Below are 17236 nucleotides of genomic sequence, written 5' to 3' on the forward strand. Positions count from 1 at the left end.
TCCCAAAAAGTATTTTTGAGAATTTTAATGACCTATATAATTTTTTTTATTGAAATTATTTTTTTTCAAACTATCGCGTTTTAAAGCATTGCAGTAATTACTGCGACCAGTGAGAACAGTTGTAAATTGGCCATCTCCAAACAGCTGGTTCACCTGTTGCAACTATCGGCACAGCTGACGCGGTAAACTTCCATCTCTAATAGAGAAGGAGCAAATTCCGCAGAGAGCGGAAAATTCAGTGTGAAAATGATTTAAACCGGGAACTGCACTAAACACACGCCCACGCCAACGTCGAGAATGTTCAAACGCACTTTTAAGGTGGTTTATCGGCCCATCAGGAGCAACTTTGTGGTGCTGCCGGACCAGTACTACGGCGTCGTTTCGACCTATGTAAGTGTCCAAAAGTCCACCGCCTTCCCTTCCATGCAGATTAGATAAGCCAAAGATTAATCCGGCTGGCCGTTCTGATTAGGATACGGGCTGCCTGAGTCTGCAGTACAATGGCCGGGTGCACTACGCCTCCTGGGCGCCAGAGAAGGGCGGCGGCGGCATCAAGGACACCGAGATTGGGATCAATGCCAGGGCGGCCAAGGAGATCGGTAAGCCATTACTTAACGACCGGATGTGCATCGCTTGCCAATGTGCCGTAATATTGGACTCCGTCCATCTGCCCCCGTATCTCTCGCGCATCTCAAGCATTTCAACCATCTCATCCATTTACCCATTCTTGCCGTAGGTCTGCACGAGAATGATCTGGTCAAGTGTGCGCTCATCGCTGACGTTCTCAACCTGCGCAGCGTCCACGTCACCCCCGTCTCGTCCAAGGACTGGGAGATCATTGTGAGTGACGGTTTCGGCGGTCAGCTTATAAATAGACAAGTCCGTTTATATCGGATTAGCATTTGGCGCGGGCGTGCGCCTGGTCTTTATTTATAATGCCATTGCTTGCTTGGCCGGCATTGCCATTGACCCGCTGATTGGATTGGTTTGGTTTGGATTAGATTAATTAGGAGCTAATCAGATGCCAGTGTCGATTAGAGTCCGTTTTTTATTAAGCTTTAATCTTCAGCATTTATTTTATCTAAAATTGAATAGGTTTAAATGGTGTAAAATGCTCCTAGAAAGAGGTTCGTCCATGAATTACCTTAATGTAGTTTAGACTGACTGACAGATACAGATGTTATCAAATACTGAAAAAATAAACAAAATTTATTCTGTTACCACGACAGTATAACGCTATAAGATTATATGATATAAAGAAGATTATTTTAGCTGCCTTAGTAATAAACAGACGAAAGATTAGTCGTATAAAAACATACTTTAGTATTTCGTCGGAAGAAAAAGGCAATTTCTTAGGCCAAGAAAAAATGATTTTAATAGAAAATTTTAACTATCCTTTTTTCTGCAGGAGCTGAGCACCGAAAAGATCTCGGGCAGCGTGCTGGAGCAAACCCGCATTGTGAACTCCACCCAGATCTTAATCGTTTGGATTAACAAGTCCATGCAAGTGGCGCTGACAGTGGGTAAATATTTGCCATACAATAGACTACTTTTGTATTAATTTCGATACCTTTTAATCAGATCGCCTGAAGCCGCACATGAACTACGGCAGAATCGATCACAATACGGAGCTAGTAGTGGCGCCCAACCTGTACAAAGGACTGACCAATGGAACGTCCAATGGTGACGTTGAGGAAAACTCAAAACTGTCTAGGAGTAAAACCACAGCCCAGGTAAAGGATGAAATGGCTGACAAGCCTGCGCCATTGGCCCACTCCTCCACGGTGTCCAATGTAAAGAACAATCTGCAGCGCAACAAGCGCCAGGATCACATGGAACGCCTCAAGAAGGATCTGCGCAGGGAGAGCTCGCGTAGCTTCGAGTTCCGTGTGATTCGTGGTCTTTGGCGGGAGCAAGCCCAGGAGTCGGATGTCTATGTGAACCGGAAGCATCTACCTGAGTTCTTCGACCTGGATCTATTCTACTGCATGCACACTGCCGGTGACAAGGACTATTATGTGCGGGTGCGCACAGTGGACGAGGATCTGGAGGACGATCTGCCCGGCACCATTCATCCCTCTATCGAACTGAACGCTAATCTGATGAAGTTGCTGGGTATCAATGAACTCGAACGAGTTGTCCTAAGGCCCAAAACGACCGTGGTAAACTTTGTAGAGAAAATAGAGCTGTTTGCCAACAAGAAGACGCACTACAAGATCATCGAGAATGCATTTAAGCGGTTTGTAATTGAGAGAACTCAGAAGAAGCCGATGCTCTTTAACCAGGAGGAGGTGGTGCGGCTCGAGGACGATGTGCTGGTTAATGTCGGCATCCTGCCAGAACACTTTCGCTACTGCGTCGTGGACACTCAGTTCCTGAAGGAGTCGAAGATCTATGCTGCAGATCTGGTGCGTCCGGTAAGCGAGATCATCAAGGAGCAGACGCCACCGACGTCGCCGTTAAGCGTCCAGGATCTAATCCGGCTACCAGAGTACGACAAGATAGTGGATCAGGTGGTCCAAGAACTGCGAATGAATCTTTGCCTGAATGCGGATAACTCCGTGATGCGGCAGTGCAATGTTTTACTGACTGGTGCTGCCGGAACTGGCAAAACCGTGCTCGTGGAGCGCATCCTTGACCAACTGTCGCGCAAACCGGACTATTGCCACTTCGAGTTCTTCTACGGCTCACGAAGCAAAGGCCGCAAGACGGAGTCTATCCAGAAGGATCTGCGCAACATCTTCACCAGCTGTCTTCAGCATGCCCCTGCCATTGTGGTGCTGGAGAACTTGGATGTGCTGGCTCATTCCGCTGGGGAGCAGTCCAGTCAGGATGGCGAGTACTACAATCGCATGGCGGACACAGTGCACCAGTTGATCGTCCAGTACACCAGCAATAATGCCATTGCGGTAATCGCCACCGTAAACGAACTGCAGACACTTAACAAGCGGCTTAGTTCACCCAGGGGCAGACATATCTTCCAGACGGTTGCTCGTCTGCCCAGCTTGGAACGGGCGGATCGGGAGATTATTCTGCGGGAGCTGTGCAGCCACATCAACGTGTCCAAGGAGCTGGATCTCGTCAAGTTCTCCAACCTCACGGAGGGCTATCGAAAGTGCGATCTTGTGCAGTTCGTTGAGCGTGCAATCTTCTACGCCTATCGCATAAGTAAGCACATATTTATTTGCATACAATGTTTCAAACCATCTCTAAATTCTATTCTGAACTATATGATATTTGCACGCATTCGAAAGTTGCATTGTGCATACTTATTGCTCAATTTGGAATTATTGATTTTCTTACATTTTTTTAATGAGTTCTTGAGAACCATTTAATTAGCAAAAGTTCCAAGAAGTGTTGTTATTGAACTCTTTATTTTCTGTTGCTTTTAGGCAAGGCCCAGCCACTTTTGACCAACGATCAGCTTATTGAGTCCTTGGAGCACACGAACTCCTACTGCCTGCAGGGCATTCAGAGCAATCAAAAGACTGGCAGCGATGCAGAGGCTAATGAAATGCGCGTCGAGGAGGTGCCTGGCCTGGAATCAGTTGTGGGCGTGCTAGAAGAGGTCCTTATGTGGCCATCACGGGTAAGATTTTAACAAAAAGTAACTTTATTATAATTTTATATTATAATTCCTATAATCTTTTGCAGTATCCGAGCATTTTCAATGCATCACCGCTGCGCAATCAGGCCGGCGTACTCTTGTACGGACCACCGGGTACCGGCAAGACCTACCTGGTCTCCCAAATGGCCACATCGTGGAACCTGCGCATCATTTCGGTCAAGGGCCCCGAGCTGCTGGCCAAATACATTGGGCAGAGCGAGGAGAATGTTCGCAACCTATTTAACAGGGCTCGCAGTGCCCGGCCATGTGTGCTCTTCTTCGACGAGTTCGACAGTTTGGCGCCGAAACGTGGTCACGATTCCACGGGGGTCACAGATCGCGTGGTCAACCAACTGCTCACCGAACTGGATGGCGTAGAGGGTCTGCAGGGCGTCACCGTGATAGCAGCCACCTCCAGGCCGGAGCTCCTAGATCCGGCATTGCTGCGATCCGGCCGCATTGATCGCCTGGTGGAGTGTCCGCTACCGGATCCGCTGGCCCGGGTACGCATCTTCGAGGCCCTCAGCTCGACCCTCAGCCTTGACGAGTGCGTTGACTTCGAGTGGTTTGCGGGAAGAACTTCGAACTACACCGGCGCCGATATCCAGAGCATTTTGACCTCGGCGAACATGGCAGCGGTTAAGGAGGCGCTGGCTCAATTCGGACACGAGGTTAGTTGAGAATGTGTTGCACTGAAAATGGTTTTGGAGATTAGTTATAGAATTTTCTTGGAAGATAGATTTTGGTTAGATGTTTTCTTGTGTTTTGGAATTGTTTAAATCGCAGCAACAAGTGCTGCCGAAATGTGTTTACGTGCCATGCATTTATATATGGATTCATACCACTTCCGGCCACAAAAGATTCGTATTGATAAAAGTTATTGGTCTCACGCGACCAATTACTTTGGAAGCATTGATAAAATCATGTCGATAAATCGCTAACCTCTATTGTTACTCTTTTGCCTTCCCAGAAACTGCCAAAGAAAATCTCGCTGAAACAGAAACACCTGATCGAGTCCTTTCAAACCACACGACCCTCCCTCAGTGCCTCCGATGTGGCAAAATATCACAAAACGTATGTATATTTGACTTATTTGGTTTTTATTATTTTACTTATACTCAATATTTTATGACAGATATGTTCGCTTTACCAACAAGGAGAAGAACTCCAGGGAGTTTGTAGCAAAGCGCGCGACCTTGGCTTAAATAAAAAGACTTAATTAGCTTAGCTTTATCATTATCTTTAACTGTATTTCGTAACTGTGTAAATCGCACATTAATTTTTTTGGAGGCGCTGTCCTTGGGTTTTGTATATTTCTTAATTCTTCTTGATGAAACATTTAAATCGAATTTGTTTTTATGATGTTGTAATATAAATACGGATCCGGATTGATTTGTTTGCTATTTTTTATTGTTTTATTGACTAGAACGGATCAAGTACTTAATAATAATTAAATTTATTTAATACTGAAAGGATCTGAAATTTATACAAGTGATTTTTATGTTACAAGGCTTACAAAATTTTATTTCACTCCGGCGGCGCCGAAATCCATCGCATTCCGACCTCGGCGAACATGGTGGTGGTTGAGGTTGAGGAGGCTCTGGCTAAATTAAGACATCAGGTGAGTTGGCTCTTATATTCACCGGAAATGGTCTTTAGGTATGCCAACTACTTGGTAGCCAGGTTGGACAGTTAGTCTATCCCACCCGTTTTTCCTACTGTTTCATGTTGGGTTCCCATCGCCCTCAACAAGTGCAACGCAAATGCATTCAACTATTTTTGGGTAGTTTACGTGCCTCGCATCTGGATCAGGATTTCGATCTATGCGGGAGCCAGCGACTGGGATTTTTTTGGATATCAGTCACGTAACGGATATTTCCTTATTGATATGCGATTACCGCGCATGCGCACGTACTGCTGCTGCACACCACTAAGACAATGGACACATTTTCTTTTGCATAAATTAAGCCGCCAAGCAAACAAACAGCACAGGCAGGGTTCCCTACCCGAAGGCCAGATAATAAAGAATTTCAACGAGTCGAAGCCACCGCAAACATGCTTAGAATAAAACCAACAAGAAGAACCGAAGAACCAAAGAACCTTAGAACCGAGCAGCAGTAGAAAGAAAGGAAACCGCTGAGGAAAAGTACAATTACCAGCGAAAAACAATTGCAATATGCGGGAGGGAGACGAGACCACCTCGATCAGGTAGCTATGGTCTCAGGATCCTGGCAAACACCATTACCGAGAATCGTTCGGTTCGGCTCGGATCGTATCGGATCGGATGGATGGGATCGGTTCGATCGGTTAGATCGGTTCGGCACGTTCGGGTTATGCCTCGTAAAAAAAAAAGTTTCTTCCGTTCGATCGTTACTTTCAGTTGTTTGCGCACATTCAAGCCAATCGGTTGGCTTCGCTCGATTCCTCCCACAAACTTTACGGATTACGGTTAGTGCAACGGAAGTGGACCCCCCACTCCCTATATTTCTCCCCGCTTTTTTTTTTTTTGCCTGGTAAAGGCAAATAAAAGTTGGCAACGAAGCGGAAATGCAAGGCGCCTTGCCCTTTCCCTTCTCGAGATTCAAGATTCAAGAATTAAGACTCAAGATTTTTATCCAAGACCCATACGCGATTGACAGGCGAATAAACATGGTGACAATGCTTTTTGTGGTCTCATTTGACTGCCCCAGCTCCTCGCAAATAAAAGACAAAGAACGTGATATTTTGGTCAAAGATTTGGGGTTGTGGCATGGCAGACAAGAATTATATTCCCACTGGGACTGACAAGCGCACCAGTAAAACAAAAACAGAGCCGACAAAAAATAATTTAAGAGCGAAATGTTCCAGCAGTAAAATAAATACAAATCATGTCAAGTGTAGCCAAAAGTTCACAATCAACTGAAAAAAAAGAAACAAAAATGTTTACCAAAAAGCTGTTGAGAATATGTTCCGAAATAAAGATAAAGAAATAAGATAAATAAAGGAAATCAATAATAATTGAATTAAAAAAAAAATGATTTGAAAAATGATAAATAAGGGAATTTTGAAGTGATACATTTAAACAATATATTTTAAGCCAAAAAAACACCCTATGACAAAAAGGCCAACAATAATTTAAAAGTGATTTTAACACATAATTCATTATCTTTGAAGTTAAACCAAACTTCCGCCAGCTTTTTCCATATAAAATGTTTGCAACTGAAAAATAAGTTAAATATATAAATGCTAAATTCCATTTGATGAATTTGCTAAGCAATTCTGCCCCCAAAATAGCTGAAAGACTAAGTTCAAATGTCAAATCGTGTATGCGAATAATAATAATTCACAAGATAAAAAGGTGTGAGCAAAACGATTTTGGCCATGTGCACGCTGGCTTCAAATCGATATGTATTGAACGATTGACAAAATGGGAAAAAAAAAATTAAATAAGAATGGCAATAATACATACTTCAAATACAGCGATCGACTCGTATTTGGCAACAAATGAGAAAAAAGGAATTGAATAAATTAAAACCTGCGACGCGTGTGCATACATAAATCGGGCCTGAAGTCAAACGGCTAGCGGCAATATCGGCTTTAACAAAAACAACAATTACTGGTAGCACTAGCACAATATTAACAACAACAATGACAATCACAATCACAACGGTTGTCGCAAGCCTTACAAACAATAAAATAAATTCATTAAACGGCACAGTGGTTTAAAATCATTTTGGTTGTAAAGTGAATACAAAATCTAATACTTCTTAGAACCAATTTAGATTTTTTTTTTAAATTTAAATACAACGCTAGAAACCAATAGTTTTGTTTAAGAAAAGCTTTGAAATTGGCTTAAGCTAATTAAATTAGTATAGGGAATTTCATTTAAGCCAGAGTTTTTAATTTCTGTGTTTTTTGCCCGGCTTTTAGATTGTGCTAAAAACTTTGAAGTAGCTGTTCAACCAAACTTGCATTCACAGCGTCAACAAATCTGGGGATTTACGCTAGACTTGCATATCATCGTTAACCATTAATCTTGTTTATGTCTATTTGGTAAACATTTGGCGGCTTTAAGTAACCCAAAAAAAACGTATTGTGTTTTGCACTTTATTTGTCTCTCACTTGGCATCAACTAAAATTAAAATGCAATTTAAACTTATAATGTCACATTTGAATAGATATAATTTTAAATGCTGATTAAGAGTATTTGTATATTTGTTTTCAAATTTTATTAGAATTATTAGAGAGAAAAAAATATAGACCCTATTTGGTAGAGCATTTAATATTTGCTTTAGGTGATATTTATATTTGTGAATGCATCATTTGGGTAATTCTCGTTTAGACGTTCCAATTCCTTAGCACCTTGACTGTTTGCATTCAAAGTGCAACGCAAGTACTTAAATATAACTGAAGTGTGTTTAACCACTGTACCGACTGATTTCAACAAATTGTTAAGTGAGTTTCTAACTGTTTGGCTTTTTGTTGAATGGAAATCTAGAAGCGCATGCCGCACCAGCAACAGCAAAAGCATTTGGCGACCGTCGAATATAGACAAGTTATAATGGAGATCCCCGATGGGACTGGGAATCGGATTGGGATCGGGAGTGGGTGGCAACGAGTGTGTCCGGCAATCCAGTGGCTTCGACCACGTCGGCGAGCTCATTACGGAGGCAAGGCACACAGTCTTCGTTTTTTTTTTTCTGCTTCTCCTTTGGATTTTTGCATATTGGTGCGGACAGACTTGACTTGGCTGTGTGCCGTGTTGGCAATAAAATATTAAACAATAATAATAAATAAATAAAATGACACAGAGAGGCAATTGAAGGGGCGATCAAAAGAGAGGGAAAGGGAGAAACGGAGTTTTGGCAATATTTAGCGATCCACTTACAGTTGCGGTTAAAACAATAGCACAAAAATAGCCATGTAACCAAAAAGTAAAATTCCTTAAACACTTATTGGAATTGCCTTATTAAAGCTTTGTCCTAAATAATTTGTTTTTATTTATGACTAACATATAATAATCGCACTGAAGGTTGAAGATTTAGATTTTCTACTTTTAACAACTTGACTATCTTCACTATTTAATTTAAAGATTTAAAGATACAAAATTGATGTACCATAAATGAACAATCAGATGTTCCTAAGAACTTTATTTCCTTCTTATATACTGATCAAATTTGACTAAGTTTTAAAAAATTATTCAAACATTTTTTTAATAGCTGGAGGACACTTAAACTAAAAGAGAGGATTTAAATAAAGGCCTGGCAGATCTATTATTCTGAACGCAACTGTATATCCATACATGTTTGTGCCCATCTAAATACGATCTCTTGGTGGCTGTTGAACTCAAGAGAATCCACTTGAACCATGGCAAAAGTGCCGATCATGCTGATGATCATTGCGCTCGTCTCGGCGACTCCGGACCTGGGATGCGATTTTGGCCATCACCGCTGCTACATTGATGTCACTGCAGAGAGCAGTCCCCGCCAGCGGCAACTCCTCTCCGACATGGACATCACGTTGCAGTGCTTCCAAACCAACGCCAAATGGTTCTATCAGGATAAATTCCAACTGAGGGGTTCCCTTTTGCGCCTGGAACGAGCCCAGTCCGGGAATTCGGGCAACTATGGCTGCCTGGATGGCCAGAACAGATGGTACAATATCTCTCTGATTGTGGGCCACCAGGAGTCAGTGGGCAATGACATAGCCAGCTTTGCCAAGGTGGAAGCTGCACCGGCGATCCTGGAGTCCGATCTCTTCTTTCAGCCGCTTAATGCAAGCCGATCCCTGAAGCTGATGCAACCACTGCCCAAAACCGTCCAACGGACGGCCGGTGGTCTCTTCCAGCTGAGCTGCAGTCCCACGGATCCGGAGGCCACCGGAGTAAACATATCCTGGCTGCACAATGACACGCAAATCCTGGGCGGACGTGGCCGGATCAAGCTCAAGCGCTGGTCACTCACGGTGGGTCAACTGCAGCCGGACGATGCGGGAAGCTATCACTGTGAGCTGTGTGTGCAGCAGGACTGCCAGAGGAGCAATCCCACCGAGCTGGAGGTGGTCAGCCGGAGCCACTCGGTGCCCATGCTGAAGCCGGGATATCCCCGGAACGCCAGCATTGCCCTTGGGGACAATGTGAACATTGAGTGCCTCCTGGAGGACTCTGCCCTGGAGCCGAAGATCACATGGTTGCACAAGGAAAACGTTGACAACATCGATGAGGTTCTGCAGCGGTTGAGGGATCATTCCCAGCTACCGGTGGACTTTATCCGCATGACCACCCGAATGGACGAGCCGCAGATGCTTCCTTTGGGAAATGTCATCGAGGAGGATGGCGGCTGGTACATCTGCATTGCCGAGAACCAGGTCGGACGCACTGTGGCGGCCGCCCATCTGGATCTGTACAGTCCTCTGGATACCACCACACCTCGAGGAACCACTAGCACTACTCAGGCCACTCCCACACCCACTTCCTCCAATGCCGAAGATGCCGATGATGAGGCGGATAATGCGGCAGCGGATGCCACTGATGGCGAGGGTCCGCCTGTCTTCAAAAAAGATCTAAAGCCCCTCCAGCACTCGTTATCCGGAAATACAGTGACCTTGGCCTGTCCCGTCTTCGGCAAAAAAGCGAACATCACCTGGACAAAGGACAAGAAACCACTGAACCGCGAACTGGGTGTCTACATCCAGAAGAACTGGACACTGCGTTTTGTAGAGGCCACCAGCGAGGATTCGGGCAAATACACCTGCGAAGTGTGCAATGCCTGGGGCTGCATCCACTTTGACTTCAGTGTTAAGGTCAACGATCGCACCCGATCCGCACCCATTATCGTTGTGCCGCAGAACCAGACCGTCAAGGTGAACAGCAGCCTGGTGATGAAGTGCACCGTGTACTCCGATCTGCATCCCACGGTCAGCTGGAAGAGGGTGGTGCTCCGGAACGCCTCGCTGAACGGCCTTGAGTCGCTGAAGTTCCAGAGCCTCAACTTCACTGTGACCAACGACTCCGTTGTGCTGGCCCTGCGCAATGTGACCTACGACCAGGAGGGCTGGTACACCTGCTTGGCATCGAATGGCCTGGGCGGGAGCAACTCCAGTGTCTACCTGCGGGTGGTAAGTCCTCTGCCGCCGCTGGAGATCTACGCCCTGCTCCATGCCCATCCGCTTGGTTTTACACTGGCGGCCATTACAGTGGTGGCACTGTTCCTGTTCGGCAGCGCCTTTATAACCTTCATGCTGCGCCGATTGCGGCGGGAGAAGCTTCTCAAGCTGCGCATCGAAACGGTGCACCAGTGGACCAAGAAGGTGATCATCTACCGGCCAGGCGGAGACGAGGGCAGTGGCTGCAGCTCCGGGGATCTGCAGATGCCGGTGATCAGGATCGAGAAGCAGAGAACGACCGTTTCCACGACCGGAACTGGTGGCGCTGATCCTGCCCAGGGATTCAACGAGTATGAGTTCCCGCTAGACTCCAACTGGGAGATACCCAGGCAGCAGCTCGCCCTGGGCTCAATCCTGGGCGAGGGCGCCTTTGGACGCGTGGTCATGGCCGAGGCGGAGGGTCTGCCCCGGAGTCCCCAGCTGGCCGAGACCATTGTGGCCGTCAAGATGGTCAAGGAGGAGCACACGGACACGGACATGGCCAGCCTGGTGCGCGAGATGGAGGTGATGAAGATGATTGGCAAGCACATCAACATCATCAACCTGCTGGGCTGCTGCAGCCAGGGCGGTCCACTCTGGGTCATCGTGGAGTATGCGCCGCATGGCAACCTCAAGGACTTCCTTAAGCAGAACCGCCCGGGTGCTCCTCAGCGGCGCAGCGACAGCGATGGCTACCTGGACGACAGGCCCCTGATTCCCTCCCAGCAACTGGGCGAAAAGGAGCTCACCAAGTTTGCCTTTCAAATCGCTCGCGGAATGGAGTATCTCGCCTCACGACGGGTAAGTTCATGGGATTTTAAGTATTATTAAGCTCTTTGGAGGGCTAAAAACCAATTAAGGAAAATGTTTTCCTCAAAAATCATTTCCTTTTTTAATGACTTATTATATGTAGAACTCAACAACTAATTAATTTGTTGTACAATTTCATAAATACCTATATTAACTTTGTATGCAAAGCAATTATATTACTTTTCAAAATAATGGAACATATTTTGATTTTCTTGTTTTGTGGCACTACATTAATCTTGTAAAATGATAAAGGGCTAGAAATATAATTATTTTTTGTTGCTTAAAACTCAGGCTTGTTATGAATTGAAGAATATTTTCCTGTTGTGCAATAAATTTAAAAATAAATAAAATAAGTAACATATTTATGGATTTGAAGTTGAGTGTAGATTAGGTAAACACTTTGAGCAACAATTTTCAAAACGATGTCTTAATTTAAGCTTTAAATGAAATATTTATATTATTATATATATATGATCTGGTTTTAGTGTATCCATCGGGATTTAGCCGCCCGCAATGTCCTCGTTAGCGATGGCTACGTGATGAAGATCGCTGACTTCGGCCTGGCGCGGGACATCCAGGATACGGAGTACTACCGCAAGAACACCAACGGACGGCTGCCCATTAAGTGGATGGCCCCTGAGTCGCTGCAGGAGAAGAAGTACGACTCGCAGAGCGACGTATGGAGCTACGGGGTGCTGCTGTGGGAGATCATGACGTACGGGGATCAGCCGTACCCGCAGATCCTGTCCGCCGAGGAGCTCTACAGCTACCTGATCACGGGTCAGCGCATGGAGAAGCCGGCCAAGTGCTCGCTTAACATCTACGTGGTGATGCGGCAGTGCTGGCACTTCGAGTCCTGTGCCAGGCCCACCTTCGCCGAGCTGGTGGAGAGCTTCGACGGGATCCTGCAGCAGGCCAGCAGCAACCCGAACGACGCCTACCTGGACCTGTCCATGCCCATGCTGGAGACGCCGCCCTCATCGGGGGATGAGGACGATGGCTCCGACACCGAAACATTCCGGGAGACCTCTCCGCTTAGATACCAGTACACCTATAAGTTTAACTAGTTTAATGCCTAGTCTTGGGAAACCAAGAAAATCCGACGACACAATCAGTTCCCATCGATGCATCGCTAACCAATACTCCATTGCCCATCATCTCAGAAATTGCCAAAGAAAAGCTGAAGCAGAATCTTCTAATCGAGTTAACCCGATTCTCTTAAAACGTATGTGAACACATTGTTTGTATTCTGAAATGTACTTTATTAAACAAGAATTTATTTCAGATATGCACCATTAAGTTTTCATCCAAGTTCGTGACATTGGCTTAAAAACAAAGACTTAATTATCTTAGCATTCCCATTAACTTTAATTGCTCAACGAATCTATGTATGTCGGCAATGTTTTGTTTGAGGTCTTTGGGTTTTGTATATTTCATAATTCTTCTTGTTGAGGCAATAAAAACGAATTTGTTTTATATATATTCTGATGCGTTTTTAAACATTTTTGGTTAAAATTCTATAATTGTAATTATTATTATCATTATATTTGGCTTATAAAGCAACGAATTACCTACAAGCCATAAGTTACTACTAATCAAATCCACTATGTCTTATCTAAAAACAAAAATATTAAAATACAAAGTGTATGGCAGATTACTTATTGGCTAAAAGTTAAGACTTTGATTGCTTTCCCTAGGAGATTTGACACCAGAGATAACCAATACCATTAGGTGTTATCTGCAAGCAACAAGATGAGCTTTTGCTCAGAATAGCATATAAGAATATACGTCTATATATACAGTGATCAGTCTGCGCAAAAATGTTAAGATTAACGTACGCTTGCCTTTGCTTTCTTGCCATCGGAAATGGAATAATAAGTTTCGAAAATCCGTGGAGGCTTTCTCCACTGAGATGGAATCCAGGGTCATCCAGTGTCCGCATGGAGCTCAATCAGTGGCAAGGTCGTCAACGTTTCCTCTTGGACTTGCTGCTGCAAGTGCACAAACCTTTGCTCCACGAGGAACTCATAGCAATGGGCAGCCAACATAACGAAGATCCAAGGCAATATAAAGAAGTAAGCGCGCAGAGAAAATAAATAACACCAATATTGATGAATTTTTAATATACTACATTCTTATGAAAAAATCAAATGCGATAGTTCACATTTAAATTAAAAACAAAATAAATAACAAGGATTGACGTTTACAATAATAAAACTGGTCGACAAAAAAAGCGCAAGGCTAAGCCCTAATGGATTTAAACGAATTTTATCTGCCCGAAATCAAAAACATTTCATCAAGCTTCAGTTTTGAAGAAATCGTGTTCAAAGTATGAAATATTTGAGTTTAAAAACCTTTTTTAAGCTTTATAACAAGGAAATATAATGTGGCTAAAATGAATCGAAACAGCTGTTAAGTTTACTTTTTGTCGACCAGTGTAACGAATAGTCGCAATTTTATAAATTAATAGAAATAATTAAATATTGTTTTCGCTTACAGGGCTCCTGGAGATATTTAAAAGACTTTCTGGAGCGCGTACATCAGAATCGAGTGCCGCAGCCTTTTGGCATCTTTAGTCAATTGGACGAGGAAATGCCTAAGAACCTGCTTGGAGTCTATCGTTTTTTAGTCTTCGCCAAGGATTGGACTTCCTTCCAGCAAAATGCCTGCTATGCCAGGATGCATTTTCATCCCCTGCTCTTTGTGAACGCCCTGCAGTTGGCAGTGGCCGATAGGGAGGACACCAAGGATTTTCGAATGCCAGCCATGTATGAGGTACTGCCACAGCTCTATTTCGAGAAGGAGGTGATCCTGGCGGCTCAGGAAGTTGCCTGGCATCAATTGACTCCCATCAGAATGGTGACACCCAAACGCAGATGGAAGGATATCCTTCTGGGGTTTCTTAAGCCCAGGGCATCTTTGCCGGAAGAGGAAACCATGTCTGAAGATCCCCTCGTTATTGATAACAAAAGAGAATTGGCTTATCTAAGCCTGGATATGGAACTTAATTCACACTGGAACTATCTGATAAACCGCCTGATTATATCCAGTGAAGAAGGCAAGGAGCGTTTAAATGATCACATTATTATAGATGGCGATCGTTTGGTCTCGTTTCGAGGACCTCTCGACGAAGTCATATATAGAAATCAGTTAGCTTTGGGTCCCCATTTGCAGAACTATAAATTATATATTTACAACCTAAAGCAATTTGTGGCGGCCTTGACTATGGAAGACTGGGCAACGGGTCAAAGATCGATGGATCTGATTGATCCGCCCCTGATGACAACCGGTGGAGTTTCCTATCAAGGCACCTCCTTAAACATTGAAGCAGTAAGACGCATCATAGAACTGGCCACAGAAGACCTAAAAGATAAAATTAACGAAGTGCTGAATGACAATGTTAAAAATTATTTGAATAGTTTAGCAATAGCTGGACAAATGATAGCAAATAATTATATTCACATTTGTCGTCAACTAAACCTGGCTGTAAATGGTAATGAGATTAATAAACCAAGTATGCTGGGCTTGGCCACGGCTAACCTTAGAGATCCTATCTACCGATCGCTGCTCTTTCGCTTGAATGAAATTTTAATGAGTTATGAAAATGAGAATCTTTCTGAAAACGGAGAAGAAAGGGTTCCCCCCAAAATAATTGATATCAAAATAAGTCGCCTAATGACTTATGAGGAAAGCGTGAATACGGATCTCATCAATCTGATTGACCAGCAGCTCCTTCAATCGCAGCGAAATAATTTACAATTCCTGCGTCGCCATCTTGTGGCTAAGCAGCATCGTCTCAATCATGAGCCCTTTAGTATTAGCCTGAATATAACAGCTCCAAACGACATGACTCTTCAGTTAAGAATGTATCTAATTTTACCAAATCAGTCAGGAATTCGTTTACACCTGGATACTTTAAAATGTTCTCTAAAAAAGGGAATAAATCAATTCGAACGTCTATTTCCAGCAGCTGTTTTTGAACCCACTCTAAGCGAACTCTATGAAGCCGATTACCCATCAACAGAAAGAACCAATTCTAAGCGTTTTCCCCCACATCTTCTGTTGCCAAGGGGGACTAGAGAAGGGCTCAAACTCCAATTACTTGTGGAGCTCACTACTTGGACTGGCTTGGAGCAGGAGTTTGATGGGGTGTTTGTCCCTGTCCTGGCCGAAACCCTGAAGGATGTGATAATCTTTCATCACCAGGCCTGAAACTATTATGCGATTATATATGCTAAGTGCCCAAACTTCTTAATTGCTACGCATATGTCTGAATAAGAAGGGGATTACGAAGGAGTGGGTTTCATATCAATATAGTTTTCCAAGCACGCACACAATCCAAATTTAAATGGTAAACGAATAAAGTTGTAAAAAATTTCCTTGAATTTTGTATTTACTATATGTTAGCTCTAAAACATATGAACCATAAAAGTTGAGTCCCTGTCTTAGAAAATCAAGTTTATGAACTAACATAATTAACAAATAATACCTGCCATTTAAAATTGAATTAAATTCTGTTGATATACGCATACCCCATTTGAATGAAATATATCTATTTAACCTTCCTACTTGATCATTTCTAATTTCTTTAGCCAACACAAACACACAAGCACTTCTAGTATCCTTTCTGAGGAAAATCAAATAAATGACTGACAAAATGGGACACCAAATAGAATGGGGATTTCAACGCCCCACCACAGAAACTTGAAAACGAACGAAAACGGTTTATTATACGAATGCGATGACAACAAAAAGGCATAATAGTAAAATTAAATGTGTCTATTATGCCAGGCCAATACAATGCACACATAAAACCACACTCAAACCCTGAACTGCCATGTGCCATACAATCATAAATATACCGCAAAAAAATTAAGGTATGCAATTGATCAAAAAATGTCATATTATTAATAAACTTAATACAATACTTAACCATCTTAAGCTTAACAAATCGTGTGTTTTAAAGCTTAATATCTTAAATGTTATAAGCTCGGAAACAATAATTTTCTTCGATCACGAATTCTTTTAATAAAAGAATGTATTCACATATTAAGTTCAAATATTTCTTTATTTAATTATTACAATAATAGTACTACCCTAGTTATTTCTCCGAGTGCCGGCGATGAAAACATTTGGCAGGCAAGAAACGTTTAAGGAAGGATGTCTTGCTTAGGCGGGTGCCAAGTGTTTGAAGTTGTGGAGGATGTGGCTGTGGATGTGGATGTGGCTGGTTTGTCAGTGGCACATTCGCATAAAAACAAATGCACACAATACGACCACCAACAATCCCATTCAATTCCCCTAACAAAAAGCAAGGAGAAAGGAGAAAGGAGAGACAGAAATCGTCATCAAGGAGAAGGCCTCATCTGTGGGTCCAGGCCGGGAAATGGAGTCCTGGTCCTGGGCGTGTTTGTTCCTAGATAAGCGCAATAATATGCACGTATTTTACGGCAACTTACACACACCCCCGCCCACTAAATCACACCACCCATCACACCCCGATTTCGCGGCGAAATTTTCTAAGAATGCCCAAATTTAAATGCGAATTGTTTTCACTTTGTTGGCAGCGGCGCTTTGCCTAATTGACTTTGTGGGTGTGAGTGCTCAACTGCGTTTTTATCCATAGCCCCAAAAATATTATAAATGAAAAAATGAACTGAATAGACGACAATCAGCATTCACTTTTCTTGGCCTTTC

At 43.5% G+C, this 17236-nt stretch overlaps 3 protein-coding genes across 4 annotated transcripts; all 3 read left to right on the forward strand.

The window, feature by feature from the left end:
• The first annotated feature begins 191 nt into the window (after nucleotides 1-191).
• On the forward strand, nucleotides 192-4995 carry LOC108146908 (peroxisome biogenesis factor 1). 2 transcript variants are annotated; one of them, XM_017273150.2, is made up of 9 exons: nucleotides 192-390; nucleotides 473-599; nucleotides 737-840; nucleotides 1409-1523; nucleotides 1582-3168; nucleotides 3393-3589; nucleotides 3655-4278; nucleotides 4578-4681; nucleotides 4743-4995. In XM_017273150.2, exons 1-9 carry the CDS (start codon nucleotides 298-300, stop codon nucleotides 4810-4812), a joined length of 3021 nt encoding a protein of 1006 aa, XP_017128639.1. In that variant the 5' UTR covers nucleotides 192-297; the 3' UTR covers nucleotides 4813-4995. The 2 variants fall into 2 exon arrangements, with proteins under 2 accessions (XP_017128639.1, XP_041564319.1); XM_041708385.1 differs by lacking the exons at nucleotides 192-390; nucleotides 473-599; nucleotides 737-840 and having other exon boundaries at nucleotides 1456-1519.
• A 982-nt stretch (nucleotides 4996-5977) lies between these two features.
• LOC108146927 (fibroblast growth factor receptor homolog 2) lies at nucleotides 5978-13021 on the forward strand. The gene is made up of 4 exons (XM_041708383.1): nucleotides 5978-6055; nucleotides 8806-11530; nucleotides 12025-12764; nucleotides 12825-13021. The coding sequence occupies exons 2-3, from the start codon at nucleotides 8954-8956 to the stop codon at nucleotides 12604-12606; spliced, it is 3159 nt and encodes a 1052-aa protein (XP_041564317.1). The 5' UTR covers nucleotides 5978-6055; nucleotides 8806-8953; the 3' UTR covers nucleotides 12607-12764; nucleotides 12825-13021.
• Nucleotides 13022-13359: 338 nt separating this feature from the next.
• LOC108146653 (phenoloxidase 2) lies at nucleotides 13360-16592 on the forward strand. Its single transcript, XM_017272697.2, has 2 exons — nucleotides 13360-13614; nucleotides 14039-16592. The coding sequence occupies exons 1-2, from the start codon at nucleotides 13360-13362 to the stop codon at nucleotides 15749-15751; spliced, it is 1968 nt and encodes a 655-aa protein (XP_017128186.1). The 3' UTR covers nucleotides 15752-16592.
• The last annotated feature ends 644 nt before the right edge of the window (nucleotides 16593-17236 follow it).

The sequence above is a fragment of the Drosophila elegans genome, unplaced genomic scaffold (genome assembly GCF_018152505.1).
Source record: "Drosophila elegans isolate 14027-0461.03 unplaced genomic scaffold, ASM1815250v1 contig_208, whole genome shotgun sequence".
Classification (NCBI taxonomy): domain Eukaryota; kingdom Metazoa; phylum Arthropoda; class Insecta; order Diptera; family Drosophilidae; genus Drosophila; species Drosophila elegans.

Coding starts and splice junctions, on each gene's coding strand:
- LOC108146908 (XM_017273150.2), top strand. CDS start 298: ATGTTCAAACGCACTTTTAAGGTGGTTTATCGGCCCATCAGGAGCAAC. Junction 841..1,408: donor CCAAGGACTGGGAGATCATT/GTGAGTGACGGT, acceptor TTTTTTCTGCAG/GAGCTGAGCACCGAAAAGAT. Junction 3,169..3,392: donor CTTCTACGCCTATCGCATAA/GTAAGCACATAT, acceptor TGTTGCTTTTAG/GCAAGGCCCAGCCACTTTTG.
- LOC108146927 (XM_041708383.1), top strand. CDS start 8,954: ATGGCAAAAGTGCCGATCATGCTGATGATCATTGCGCTCGTCTCGGCG. Junction 11,531..12,024: donor AGTATCTCGCCTCACGACGG/GTAAGTTCATGG, acceptor ATCTGGTTTTAG/TGTATCCATCGGGATTTAGC.
- LOC108146653 (XM_017272697.2), top strand. CDS start 13,360: ATGTTAAGATTAACGTACGCTTGCCTTTGCTTTCTTGCCATCGGAAAT. Junction 13,615..14,038: donor ATCCAAGGCAATATAAAGAA/GTAAGCGCGCAG, acceptor TTTCGCTTACAG/GGCTCCTGGAGATATTTAAA.